The 14,978-nt window shown below is 39.2% G+C and overlaps 1 protein-coding gene across 3 annotated transcripts in view; it reads left to right on the forward strand.

The window, feature by feature from the left end:
• The window catches only part of SVEP1 (sushi, von Willebrand factor type A, EGF and pentraxin domain containing 1), a 2,252,988-nt gene that overhangs the window by 1,005,072 nt on the left and 1,232,938 nt on the right, over positions 1–14,978 (forward strand). For all 3 annotated transcript variants that reach the window (XM_044061036.1, XM_044061037.1, XM_044061038.1), the window contains exon 17: positions 2,700–2,861. In XM_044061036.1, coding sequence (XP_043916971.1) covers positions 2,700–2,861 — 162 coding nt within the window. The remainder of the gene's footprint in view (positions 1–2,699; positions 2,862–14,978) is intronic.

A 14,978-nucleotide genomic window follows, 5' to 3' on the forward strand; every position in this document is an offset into this window, starting at 1 on the left:
ACGATCATAAATATAAACTTTGTCAAACTCTGGCAGGTGGATTAATGTCTCTAATTCCCATGCGCTGCACACCAGGATGGCAAAAGCCGGTGCTGTCTTGGACCCCATAGCCACACCTTTTATTTGCTGATAAATCTTGGTGTTAAAATGGAAAAAGTTGTTAGTTAAAACTACTGTGCTCAATGTGATTAGTGTTTCAGTTCTACAGGTGCTGAAACTGGCATATTTACTAAGAAACAGTTCAACAGCTTGTAAACCCTCTTGGTAAGGAATGTTAGTATAAAGGGCTACAGTGTCAACAGTCACAAGTATACATTCAGAAAATTCCAGTTGTGAATGATGTAGCTCATTAAGAAAGTCCCTAGAATCCTTAATGTAAAATTTGGTGGCCTGTACCAAGGGGTTAGAAACATTGTCTAGGTATTCTGAATTGTTCTCTGTCTTGGTACGTTTATTTGAAATAATTAATCTGAATGTTGGCTTCACTGGGTCTTTGTGGATTTTTGGAATGCCAAATAACTTGCCAAGGCACAGGTTATTTATTTGCAGATATACAAACACTTCTAGTGATGGTTATTTTTCTCAAGTGTTTTTAGCAGCCTGTCAATTACTGCAAAATGCTTGTTACCTTCATTTAGGGACACAGTTTTGTAAAAATGATTATCAACTAGCATGTTTTCTATAATGTTGATATAGTCCTCTGTTTCCATTAAAACTAGTCCGGTGCCTTTGTCAGCTTTCATAATACGCAAAGTTCTGTCCTGACTAAGCTCTTTAAGGGCAAGCTGTTCTGCCTTGGAAAGGTTATACCATTTAAATACATTAGGTTGCTGTAAAAGGTGTCTAGCTTTATGCTCACAAACACTTTTGAAAGTGGATAGTGTGTTGTTCAAAACTGGATTAAAGACACTTCTTTTCTTAGGACTGAATCTATGTGTTTCAAGTGTGCTAAGTGTGGATATAGCCTCATCATCCTTGTCACTATATAACAATTTAAGATTTAATTTCCGTAGAAACAACATTAAAACAAGCAGTGTGTCAATGATCTTAGCCGTTTGTGATGGAATGAAGGTGAATCCTCTATTTAGCAATTTTAAATGTGCCTCGGAAAAATATCTGTTAGTGAGGTTGAAAATTGCATTAGAAAGCATGTTTTCTTTCATTTAAAATTGTCTCTTCTTCGAGTATAAATATATATATATATATATAGATATATAGATATATAGATATAGATATAGATATAGATAGATATATTGATATTATATTAATATAATATTATATTAATATAATATTATATTAATATAATATTATATTAATATTATACTAATAGGGGAAACATGAATAACGCTTTATACAAACATAGTTTGAAATGTAGTAACTTTAAAGAGTTCAACTTTGGTATTGTTGAAGTATTACAAAAGAGGGGCACAAGGGGGCAGTGCAAAATACTTTTAGAGCTTAATGTACTATGCTGGCAATTGAAGTTAAAAGTGATCAATTCCCCTGGTCTAAAAGAGCACATTTCTATGGCCCCAGCTTTGAAATTGCATACATTAAAATTAAAACTATAACATAACAGAATAAAACATGATGTTTAATGTTTATGTTTATAGTGCTAGCATATTGATTTTTTTATACTTTTTGATATTATAGTCTGATGTGTTTACACATTTTAATACATTTAATTAATCAATTTAAAATGATAGATTGGCACTGACCACATGATGTAATATTATATTAATATAATATTATTTTTCATTGTGAATAATTATTTTAAACAGTCTGTTTGATGAAAGCAAGGCTCTAATGAGTGGGGGTGTGAGGGGAGCAGCACTGTTTTTGGATGTTGTTATTATGTTGATTTACCTTTCAACTGACTGATTAAAATAACATTTCTTGATACTTTATCATTGTGTCAGAATTTCTTAGTACCAGTTTGATGGAGACCTCCTCTGGATATTCATTTGTAGTGGGCAAGTTCATTAGGGATCAATGCTATGTTAGCTTTTTTGTGTTACAAAATTTACTCCCCCTCCAGCCTGAGCATTTCATCATGAGATCAGGCTTATCCAGATCAAAGTCAACCAGCCAGGATAAAAATACTTATATAACTCTCACACAACCAATTATTAAAGTAGTAATTGCATTTCTTAAGTGGAAAGTCAAAATACCTAGCCCTGTCTCACATTTTGACTCAGCCTAGGAGCACATACTGTGTCTTTTATTGAACCATAAATAAAGCACACTTAAGTTCTGTTTTCTGACATTGAAATGATGCTTAATCAGTCGATTGCTCTGTTCATCTTTCCCTAGGATATGTTTATTCATTTATGTAAGCCTTGTAACAATTTTAACAAAAATCTGTTGATGCTGTAGATGGTGCACACTCAGGCACTTTAAAATGTAAGGTATAAAAATCACTGCAGGAAACTTGCTTTTTAGCAAGATTGATCAGTCAGTGGTTAAGGTTTCAAGTAAGAAGTCCCAAAGATGGAGTTACTGTTGTACAAGGTTGAAGACTGATGTTTATCACAAAACATATTTTTCCACATTGAACTGATATGCATTTTCAAGATTGCAAGCTTTTTTTGTTTTCATAGCTCACAGATATGCAAAATTCATATGGCCAGTTTCCTATTTTCACAGTAGAGCTGTCATCTCTGCAATCTAACACTCTTTGTTTTTCCTTTTTAAAACAGTCAGCTGCCCGCTTGGAACCTACTACTCTCTAGAACATAAAACCTGTGAAAGCTGTTGGACTGGATCCTATCAAGATGAGGAAGGACAGCTAGAATGTAAACATTGCCCAGCAGGAAGCTACACTGAGTACATGCATTCCAGAAGTGCATCGGAGTGCAAAGGTAAAGCCTAACAAGTTATGAGTCCTAGCACTGTTATTAAACAGCAGCAATCTATTTTCTGGCATTTCCTTTCTTAAATGGAATCATTAAATATATCAATAGGATGATTGCTAAGAAATGTGTACTGTGCACTGTGTATAGGAAATACACATATATACCTGATGAATCATCAGTGATGATTCCTAATTTCAACATATTGCTTATTAACAATATCACTATAATGTATTATCAGTAATAACATTTGTAAGACAGTTAAGTTATGTCAGCTCCTACTAAAAGTATTAAACGTTCATGGGTTTATAGGTTTCATTGTCAAGCTAAAAAGCTGTTGACCGTCAAGTAGCCAATATTAAGGTAAATCTATGTTGATATTTTATACTAATTATATATATATATATATATATATATATATATATATATATATATATATATATATATATATATATGTGTGTGTGTGTGTGTGTGTGTGTGTGTGTGTGTGTGTGTGTGTGTGTGTATCCATCCACAACCCTTTTCTGATTTTTGCACATGGGGTTGAGGTGTCACTTCAACAGTGACAATCAACTAGAGCCAAGGTTCACACTGCTGGGTAGCTAGCGCTACTGTGATTGTTCTTCCATACCATACACTCACACTCACCCATATAGACAATTTAGAGTGTCTAATCCACCTACTGCATGTCTTTGGAATTTGGGAGGAAACCAGAGCACCCGGAGAAAATCCACGTGAAAATAGGGAGTGCATGCAGACTCCGCACAGAAGACACTCCAGTCAAGGACCAAACCGGAGAAACTCTTGCTATGAGTGGACAACGCTATCCAATGTGCTACTGTCCCCCCATACACACACACACACACACACACATATATATATATATATATATATATATATATATATATATTTTTTTTTTTTTTTTTTTTTACTAAAATTAACTGCACTCAAAAAATGAACGAAGAGAAGAAATTTTAACTAAGAAATGAACTTTGTGGCAATAACAGCATTCAAAGAGTAATAAATCACATCAACAACTCTTGTAGTACTTTAGAGCTTTCATCTTATTTATTATCAAGACTTCTTCAGAAAGTCATGTTCCATAACTGTGAGCAACCATTTTAATTTCATTTAAAAACATTAGTTCTAGCAGTCCATTTAAATTAGCAACAGTTCCTTTCCAATAGTAAAGTGTGAACAGGCAGGGTGTTGTGTGCATTTTCATTAACATTACAATTGCAGTTGCATAAGGTAAATTGGTCAGACAGTAATAGCCTTGTGGTGCCGTGTGCATACTAATAGGGATTATGTGCAAAAGGGGATCGTATGCAAAAGCAAAAAAAAAATAAAAAATTGGGGGAACCGGGAAGGATGAGAGTCATGCTGTGATAATTCTAATATTAACACCCATATTGGTTCGTCCCTGATGGGACAACCCAGAAATTAGGTATAGTTTCTTTGCATAACTTATGAGTCCATGCCTCCATTGGATAAGGGAGAGAGGGAACACGTTAACTCTGCTTGCACAAATCTTAAACTTTCAACTCCTATCACATTTCAATCTCTATACTATTTAAGTGCACATTTAATGTTTAGTGTTTTGTTGAGACCTGGCATTTTAATTCCCGAACTTCCAGGAATGTGCCCATGTCCCCTACAAACTCTGTTATTTTTTCCAGTGCTGTGAATTTGAATCCTGTGAAGTTTGGGCAAATAGCACTGTGTTTAGCCAAGGCATTCAAACTGTCTTGTTTGCGTATTGCTGCAGTGTGTTCTTTAATACGCTTACTCAGCTTTCTGTTCATTTTACCGATATAGTAATTCCTGCAATGTTCACAGAAAGTGCAGTAGACTACATTTTTTGTGTTGCAATCACAGTGATCATGTAGATGGACAGTTCTGTTGCAGTGCAGGAAGGTGACGTTGTTCTCTTTTCGTATGTGTACACAGGTGACGCACTTGCCACAGTTAGACATTCCAGGTTCTGTCGATACTTCGTTCTGTGGGGATGGGCTTTTATTCCTTTCAAACGCACCACCAAAAGAAGAGGTTCATTTGAAATAGACATTCAGGGATGTCACAAGTAACTTTGTCAGACCTTTTTCTCCTTCCAAGATGTCCTAATTGTTGGTGAGGACCCCTCTGATTCCAAACATATCTGTGGACATTGGAAGTGGGAAACTTGCCACCCAGTCCTTTTTGTTCAATCCATTCTGTGCCCTTGCTGTGAATCCCTTTTCCAGGATTGGTGGGTACCTGGAGTGTCTGTGTTGTATGACCTCTTGAAACAGGTTGTCCACTAAATAGTTCCTTTCTAAGAATAAGTTTCTGAGGTAAAAATCTTCCTTGATGAAAACATCATCCCTAAAAATGAGTCTGGATAACCAGATGAATTGCTCTTTTACAATATTCTTTTTCATGAAATGGGGATGCTGGCTGCAGAACACTAGTTAGTTATTCTGGAAAGTGGGCTTGTGGTAGATGTTGGAGTCAAACTGTCCACTTTCTGGGTCTATAGTGAGGTGGATATCCAGGAATTGAGTGGTGGTTCCGATATGTCCTACTGTGAGGGTCAAGAAGTCAAGACTCTGGAAATGGGTTTCCAGAACATTGTTCAAAGAACATCTGTCCCCTTTCCAGACAAAAAAGACTTAATCAGTATAATGCCTGTACATTAAGCTGTTGTTAAACCTGGGCAGCGATTCAACCTTATCCATTTCCCAAGCACTGAGGACTACGTTCGCATATGCCGGAGCCATTTTTGAACCCCATGGCTACCCCTTGGTGGTAAATCTTCCTGTTGAATTGAAAGAAGTTATTTCTTAATACTGCTTCTGTTAACCTGCATACAGTATTAATCTTAGTCCAGCTTAGGTTGGAGTGCCTGTTCAGGTACTGTCTGGTGAGGGTCAGTCCTTTGGCATGGGGGATGTTTGTGTAGAGTGCTTCTACATCTAGGGTGGCCAGTAAATATTCCCCTCCATCCAGCCTTAGTTTGGAGATGTCATTTAGAAAAGTCCAAGAGTCCTTGGTGTAGTATCTGCTGTTCTGTATAATGGGGTTGAGGATGTGTTCCACATATTGCAGTCTTTTCTGTTTTTGTCCTTCAGTTCAATACCACATGGCGGAAAGGTGGATTTTTAGGGGTTTTGTGAACCTTGGGGATTCCAAAAAATTTTCCAAGGCTGGGAGACATGACCTGCATGAAGTCTTTTTCATCTTGAGAGATCTCATCCCTGAGGTACAGTTCCAATAGTAGGTTGTCAATTTGTTTAAAGTTTTGTTGTACCTGGTTGATGTTGACCTTTTTGTAGAACTGGTTGTCCGTGAGGGATGCTTCAAGTGTTTGGATGTATCTCTTCTGCTCCATCACTGCTATCCCGGATCCCTTGTCAGCCTTCATGATTCATAGGGATTTGTCCTGACTCAGTTCCTTCCAAGCCTGTCTTTTTTCCCTGTTCAAGTTGTGCCACTTTGCCGAGGGCTTATCAGAAATGAGTTTCCTGATATCCCTTTTGCAGGTACTCGCAAAGCGACTCAGTGTGTTGGAGAGTGCAGGAGTGTACAGGCTCTTCATGGTAAGGGGTCTGTCATTATCCTCCAAGCTTTCCTCATCTTCTTCCTCTTCATGTTGTTGTATATCTAATTTTAGTTGTAACTTTCTCAGGTAGCACTTCAGGTCCTAGATAATATCCGCCATGTTGGCTCTCTGCGCCGTGATGAAAGAAAAGCCTTTCTTCAGTACCTCATTATGGCTTTCCGAGAAAACTTGTGTGGTGAGGTTAAAGATGTCACCTACCCCCGCTGGAGACCTTAAGTCGTGCTATCAGGTGCTGGTATCAGTGAATCTGGAGGGTGATCAGGGTGGTCCATCCTGGTAATACTACTACTGTATCCCATTCCCTCTCCTTCTTCCCCTGTGATTGTTGTTTCCCCTCCTTCCCTCAATATTGTTGGTGTTGTGGTTCCAGTTTCATTCATTACCCCCAGATCTGAACCTGGCATAAGTCCTGGTTCTGGTTGTGAGTCTTGCTGAAGATAAAACATTTGTTGTTGCCACTTGTGTTGCTGTTGGAAGACTGGTCGTTCATTGGTGGGGTCTGATAAACCCCTCCTTGATTGATCGTACGGTCTGGTGTCCTGCGGTTTGTGTTGTCCTTGTCACCGTTGTTGTTGTGGTGGTCATGTTCACTGGTGTCTGAATCTCCCTGTGAAGGTTGATTCTAGAGAGGCATTTGTGGTCTTAGCTGTCCCCCAGGAGGAGTATGCAGCCTCATCTGGGAACTACTCCCTGCTAGTAGGCTGGATGTGATGAAGAGTCTATCCACCTTGGGTGTGTTGGGTCCATTTGTGGGTTCTTGCAATTCTATCATAGGCCTTAGGTCGATTGTGGACAACAGGTTGGTTGTGGGATATCTGTCTGGCCTTCTCCGTGTGTCTAAGGAGGGTGTGAGCCTGATCGGGTATGCTTTTCCTTCCACATATTGTTTAATGTCCCTAAGCAATTTGCCTTTCTTGCGTTCAATCAGTGTCGTCACATGCCTAGTCATTTTGTGCGGTACATTGTCCCACATTTCCATGAAGTCAATAAATGTAGGATCCTGCAGGATGTGTGTTTGCAGATCATCTATTTGAGACTTGTAGGTGGCCATACTCTCAGTATTGCTTTGGATGGGGGCTTTGATAGCCGCTAGCTCAGAGTCATTATATATTTTGACCATTTCTTTGTGAAGCTGAGGGTTTGGAGTGGTCCTGTTAAGAAATTTGTTACATCTGAGACCCTGTGGGACTATATCCAGCTCTAAACACCTTTCCAGGTAGAAGTTGTCATGCTCCAGGTTTTTGTAGGTTTTAATCAGTCTCTTGAATCTGGTAATCAGAGACCTGGTGCTCTGTGAGACCTCCCCCCTGCTTTGACTGTATTCCATTTGTACTGTTGTATTCTGGACAGGGCAAAGGAAGGGATTAATTTCCGTCTGCGTGAATATCAGGTCTAGAGTCTGTGTGGTCCTTATTTCTGAATTTGAGAACACATTTGATGTTGAGCTTCTTGTTTAGCCCTGGGGGTGTGTCAGCCCTAAGCAATACTTGCAATTTTAACTCTTCTGCCTCCAGTAAGGTGTTTGTGCAATTGAAGGGATCAGAGATGCTTTCTAGGGCAAGAAATTTTAAAGAATTGCATTGGCCATTTGTGTATATGTGTCTGGCCAAGGCAGTTTTAATTCTATCGTGTGGATTGCTTGTCAGTGCTCTTTGATCCTTGTCCTGAGCAGTCTAGTGGTCTTTTGTATGTAGTATGCCTCACATTGGATGCACACTGTGAGGTAAATCACATTGGAAGATTCACAAATGAATTATTTGTGGCTGTGGATGGTGAAGTAGATTTTCTGAAGATGTTGTTTATTTCTGGGGAGGACAAGGTCCACACCAGTGGCAGTGTCTGCATTGGTTCATCCCTGTACCTGTGCTGCAGCAGTAGTTTTTAAATCTCACCTCCAATTCAAAGGTCATTTTTAGGGACCTGGTTTTCTTCTAGCTAAATTCTGGTGTAGTGTCCAGACAGGTGATGAGCCATGGGTCTTCAGTGACAAAGGACCAATTCTTAGTGATGATGTTCTTCATCCTGCTGCTGTCCGAGGAAATGGGGGCAGGGAATCTCAGTGACTGGTCTGAAAATTTTTAGGTTTGGTGGAAAACCCATGTCTGAGAATAGGGGGGTATTTGGAACTCCTGCCAGCTACAACTGCCTCATCTAGGATGTGGGTAGGGTAGTGACTGTCCTGGAGGAGAGTATCATCAACACTGATGATCTGCCTAGCCTGATTCACTGCCCCTTGACTAAGTTCTGTTTCATGAAGTGGGCATGTTGGCTGTTAAAGTGGAGGTAATGGTTATGGAAGGTCTCTTTCCTCTGAAGGTTGGAATGGAAAGTGTGTGCTTGGTTGTTCCAGGAGAGGCTGAGGTTTGGACTTGAGTGCCTCTTCCCAAGGTGGTAAACTTCAGGAAGTCTATGCTTCCCTCTAGTTTGTGCAGGAAGTTGTCCAGCTCTGGGTCCTGACCAGCCCAGATGAAAAAGATGTCATCTATGTGACACCTATAGAGGAGAAGATTTTGGAACCTGAGTAGTAGAAGAAGGATTTCTTTTCAAGGTGCTCAGTACTAGATTTTTATAGGTGGGAGCCCTTTTGGCTCTCATGGCTATGCCTTGGGTCTGCTGGAAGATCTCCTCATTGAAAGAGAAGAAGTTCTTATTGAAAACTAGTGAAACTAGTTCAGGGATGGTTTTGATTCTGGTCTGGCCTAGTTTTATGTTCCTTATAAGGTGGTTGTTGACTAAGGTGGTCCCCTCATGGTGGGAGACACTTGGGTAAAGGTCCACAATGTCTAATGTGACCAAATTGTGGTCAGACAGGTCCAGTTTAAGGGATTACAGTTTATTAAGCAGTAACCATGAGTCCTGCAAATAAAACTGGGACTTCTGCACAATGGAGCTCAACACGGAGTCTAAGAACTCTAATATAAATTCTGTTTTCTTGCATTTGGATGACACAGTGTGTCTGATTGGAGGATCCTGATGGTTTTTGTGAATTTTTGGAATCCTGAACAGTTTTCCAAGTTGGGAGATATCCAATTCCATGAATTGGAACTCCTGTGGGGAGATGTGTCTGGCCTACAGTCGAAGGAGAGTGAAATCAATAAGTTTGAACTGTTCTGCTACGTGGTCCAGGGTGACCTTTTGGTAGCATTGGTCCTCAACTAGACCTTTGTTCATTTTCATGAATGTGGTATACCTTGCAGTGCGCACACAATGTGAGGCATGCTATGTAGATAAAACCACTAGACTGCTCAGGATATGGATCCAAGAGCACTGGCAAGCAATCTGCATGCTAGAATATATATATATATATATATATATGTATGTATATACGGATTCACTTCATAACACTGAAAACTCAAAACACTGAAAATAAGAAAACTTCATAATATAGAAGACCAAAACACTGAAAGTTCAAAACACTGAAACTCAAAACAGGGGGGGGCTTATATCAACTCCACGATTGCACTTAGTGTAGTGAAGTGCAATCTTGGAGTTGATATATATAAGTACCAGTGGGTGTGGGGGGCACAGCCCTTCCCATGGGGCATGCAGGGGGTCTTGCCCCCCTGCTTGGTGGAAAGTGCTATGATTTATATTGTTGAAACTCAGTATATGTATGATATGTGTTTTCAGTGTTTTGAGTTTCAGTGTTTTGAGTTTTCAAGATTTTGAAGTTTCAGTGTTTTGGTTTCAGTGTTTTGAGTTTCAGTGTTTTGAGCTTTCAGTGTTATGAAGTGAATCCATATACGGGTCTACTTCATACCATTGAAATTTGATAACACTGAATTTCATAACATTGAGACCATAACATCGAAAATTCAAAACAATGAAAACCCAAAACATTGAAAAGTCAAAACATTGAAAGTGTGCTTCATAACATTGAAAACTACATTGCACAAGTAAATAAGATCCTCTCCACCTACAACAACTAACTAACAAACACACTTTCTACTATGTTTCTGCAGGGGGGCAAGCCCCCCTGCACCCCCACACCCCCATTAATTAAAGATACCAACTCCAAGATTGCACTACAGTGGAAAAAAGTTAATTTCCTAACCTCAGTGGATGGTGATTGTGATACAGTGAGATTAGGAAATTTTCCACTGTAGTGCAATCTTGTAGTTGGTATATTTAATTTACAGGGAGTGTGTTGGGCAGACCGTCCCACATGGGGGGATGCAGGGGGGCTTCTCCCTCTGCAAAAATGGAGTAGAAAGTATGTTTGTTAGTTAGGTGTTGTTATAGGTGGAGAGGATGTTATTTACATATGTATTGTAGTTTTCAATGTCATGTTGCACATTTTCAATGTTCTGAGTTTTCAGTGTTTTGGGATTTTGGGCTCAATGTAATGAAATTCAACATTATGAAATTTCAATGCTATGAAGTAGACCCCTATATCTATATCTATATATCTATATCTATATATCTACCTATCTATCTATATATATATATATATATATATATATATATATATATATATATATATGGGTCTCCTACACATGGTCGACATTTCAGCATGTCGAAGACCATAAAGGCTGAGACCGTATGATCAACATTTGAAATGTCGACCATGAGGAACAGGAATCTCTGTACAGTGCGGAATGGAAAGATTTCCATCTTCCGCACTGTAGTGTGATCTTGGAGTTGGTATATTTAAGTTATGGGTGTGCAGTGTGAAGGTAAGTTGTGTGTTTTTTTTTCATGGTCAATATTTCAAATGTCAATCATATGGTCTTGGCCGTATGGTCTTCGACATTCTGAAATGTCAACCATGTCTAGTAGACCCATATTTATACATATACATATATTTTTCCCCTAGAATGAAGTCCCAGTGGATAAAATAATAAAAGACTGCATTTTTAAATACTTGTGCACTGAGTGCATTTAAAATGTGGTCAGCTATTGATAGTGGTATATTCCAAAGAATGACCCCTTTGTTTCCCATCACACCTCCAGCATTTGTTATCTACCAAAGGAAAAACGTGCAGTCTGCTTAGGGTATAAAAACAGCTATGCAAACACTTTCAAGTAAAAATCCTAAACCTTCTAGACGTTGTTGCATACTTGGGAGCCACAGATACGTCCTTCCATTGTTCTTTTGCAAATTCCTTTTCCAGTCTTTCTTCTCAATCTTTTCCAACCCCCTATGATTAATTTTTATAGTTACCATGGAATATTTTACCTACTCTACTAATTATTCCTGTTTTTCCATCAACATCTGTTCTAGATCTGACTAAAAACTCTACCAGAGTTGTCTTTCACTTAGGATTTCCCATCCATTTCTCTTTGTCTATAGTCATTTCAAGCCCTGGTAGGGACGGAAGTCTGTAACCTGCAGTCTAAACTTCTACTTGCCAATTTAGCACTCTGTTACCTTTCCCTCACAAGTTATTTGTTCCCAGTACCTTGGTTTCTTAGCTAGTTTTCTTCAGTAAGTTTTGGGCCCCTTTTGTCTACATTCTGCACCCCTACTTGCAGTCATTCCTGTTGGCAAAATCTCCTTTCTCCAGTCTTATGTTCACTTAGTTCTTTTAATACTCTCTGCAAATTTATGTATACAATATTCTTTATGTTTTTTTAATCCCCCTTAAGAATTTGCATCCAAACTCCTATTCTCTTCTTATTTTTGAACTCTCCCTCTCCTTCACTTCATCACCTTCCCTTTCCACTTTGATTTATAGCCTTCTGCTTGTGTTATGTATATGAACCTTAACTGCATAGCTCTAAAGTATCCATCCAAATTAGGTAATCCTAAATCACTTTGTTCTATGTGAAGGAGCAACTTATCCCACATAACTCTCACCTTCTCGCCTTCCCAAATAAATCCTTGCATGTTTTTATTAATTATTGTACTCTGCTTCTACTGTGGTTTTTAGGTTCATAGGTAAGTACTAGGCTATCTGCCCAAGGGCATCTATAAGCCTAGCCAGAATGTGTTGGCTTTCACCACATCCTTAGATTAGTTCCCTGTGCCTCTGTCCAACAGAGCCACTGCAGTGATCCCTGAGGTAAATTTTCTGTTTCCCATCCACTCATCAAGGTTTTTCTTGAAGAGTGTTAGTGAGGGGCTCTGCCTAATGTAGATTGTAATTCTGTTCCAAAGCATGGGGGGTCTCTGGTACAGGAATCTATCCCTCCAGCATGTCCTATTTATTGTTGTGATGAGGTTTAGATCCCTAGAGCATCTGGCTCTCGGGGATTTGTCTTTTTTTAGGTGGAGCATGTCCCTCAATTCTGGGTTGGACATGGCCTTGTATGTCAGGCAGAGGTCACCTCTGAGTAAGCGGTATGCAACTGAGTACAGCTGGAGTTTCTTCAGTCGGGCTACATATGGCATCTGTTTGAGGCCAGTAATCCTCTTGGTGAGGTACTTCTGTGGTCTTTCCAGCTGTTGCAGGTGTCTTGTAAGGTACATCCCAAACGGGGTGTTGTACTCTATGATGGGTCTGATGAGTGATGACTGGAGGGGCACAATAACCTCTTTTGTTCTAGATGCAAACCCTTTTGTGATTAGGTGGGCCACATAGAAGGATTTTCTAACCACCTTGGCAATATGATTATCAAAGGGGAGATTACTATCTACTTGGGTCCCAGATCCCTTATTATATTTTCTGTATTTAGGAGACTACCACTCATGTGGTAGTTCGCGGGTACTTTGTTTTTTTCCAAAGGGGATGACTATGCACTTTTTGGCATTTAGCTTGAGGCCATGATTTTGACACCAGGTATCCATCTCAGTGAGACCCATCTGGAGGATGTCTGTTTCAACCTGAGAGTCAGTTATGGCCCCCAGTTTGCAGTTGTCTGGGAACTTGGTCAGCCATAGTCCTCCTGTGCTTGCCTGTACCTCTGAGAAGTATATACCAAACAGGAGGGGTCCCGGGACTGAGCCCTGGGGGCTGACACTTATAACCAGTTTAGAGTTGGACCTAGAGCCTGCAACTCTCACCATGTGGGTTCTATCCATGAGCCAATTGGCTACCCATCTCATGACGTAGGGGTTTATGTTAAGGCTGATGAGCTTGTCTATAATACCAGAATGGGGAATGGTGTCGAAAGCCTTTGAGAGGTCTAGGTAGGCTGTGTGGACCTCCTTTCCCTTGTCTAAATCCTTGGTAACTGTGTCAAAGAAGTCCACCAAATTTAGGAGGTATGATCTACCTTAACAAAGCCAAACTGGGTAGGGTCCAATGTTTGAAGGTTCCCAATGTCTGTTAATGAGTTCCATGATGATTGACTCCATAACCCTGCAGACCAGCCTACTCAGGCTTATACGGCAATAGTTCCCATGGTCTGTTGTGGCTCCACCTTTGTGGCATGGGATAACTGTTGCTGCATGCCACTCTATGGGTACATAGCCTGTAGAGACGTTGAGTTTGAACAGTGTGTTTAGGTGAGGGGTTAGTTTATTTTGGAACTCATGTAAGACCCAGCCTGGGAGACCGTCCAGTTCCATTGAAGCTGTGTTTTTGGCTTTGGATAGGGCTGTTTAACCTGTGTGTCAGTGATTGCCAGGGTTCTACATTCTTCTGGCATGGTTATGGGCCCTTTAAAGGGTGAGAGGGAAGAGAAGTTTGCACTAAACCTGTCTGCCAGAATGTTGGCAATATCAGTCAATTCAGTGTATTTTGTGCCATTCTGCACTAACTCAGAGCAGATCTGAGAGTTTCCACTTAGGCTCTTGACATAGCTGAAGGACGCTTTGTGGTTATCTTTAGATTCCTTGGCAATTTTTCTTTTGAAGCTAGCCTTGGATGATTTTATGAGGGATTGTAGTTTCTTGCTGATACTGATCAGGGATGCCTTTCCTTCTTGGGATTTTACTCTTTTCTGTACTAGTTTCCTCCTTCTATTGTATAGGTTGTTTTTGGCAGGGTTGTTAAACTTATGCCTAACTTTTATAGAAAACTAAAAGGACTAAAGCTTGTAGCTTACTATCCATATCTGTAAACAAGAGTTTACAGTTTCTCAATTCTTGTATTGTCTTTTCTTTATTCTCTTCCCACATATCCTTATCTGCCAAACAAAATTACCTTTAATCCACACACTTAAATACGTCATCTTATCATGTCCTCATAAATATAGGAATTGCTAAATTAATTAATGTGTGGGAATATAATTTACTGCTATAACCTTTGTTTTATCTTCATTAATTTTATATCTCCCCCCCAAAAAAAATTTAAATTGTCTCAAAATATTCAACAACATCAGAATGTACTTTTCTGGATTCGTTGACTACAAAATAATATCATCTACAAATAAAGCCAGTGTTTCTTGATTAAAAAATAGAAGAGGTGACAAAATGAATTTTAAAGTTAATCATTTTTGTTCTTTTAACTATAGCACAAGAACTTCATCAGAACAACCATCTTATTCCAATGCAAAACTTAAATGTGCTTTTCTAAAGATCATATGATAACCACAACACTGACATCACTACCATTTAAAATAAAAACATTTTAGTTTATATATATATATATATATATATATATATATATATATATATATATATATATATATATATATAC

This window comes from Protopterus annectens, chromosome 2.part0 (genome assembly GCF_019279795.1).
Source record: "Protopterus annectens isolate FY-2018-M chromosome 2.part0, PAN1.0, whole genome shotgun sequence".
Classification (NCBI taxonomy): Eukaryota; Metazoa; Chordata; order Ceratodontiformes; family Protopteridae; genus Protopterus; species Protopterus annectens.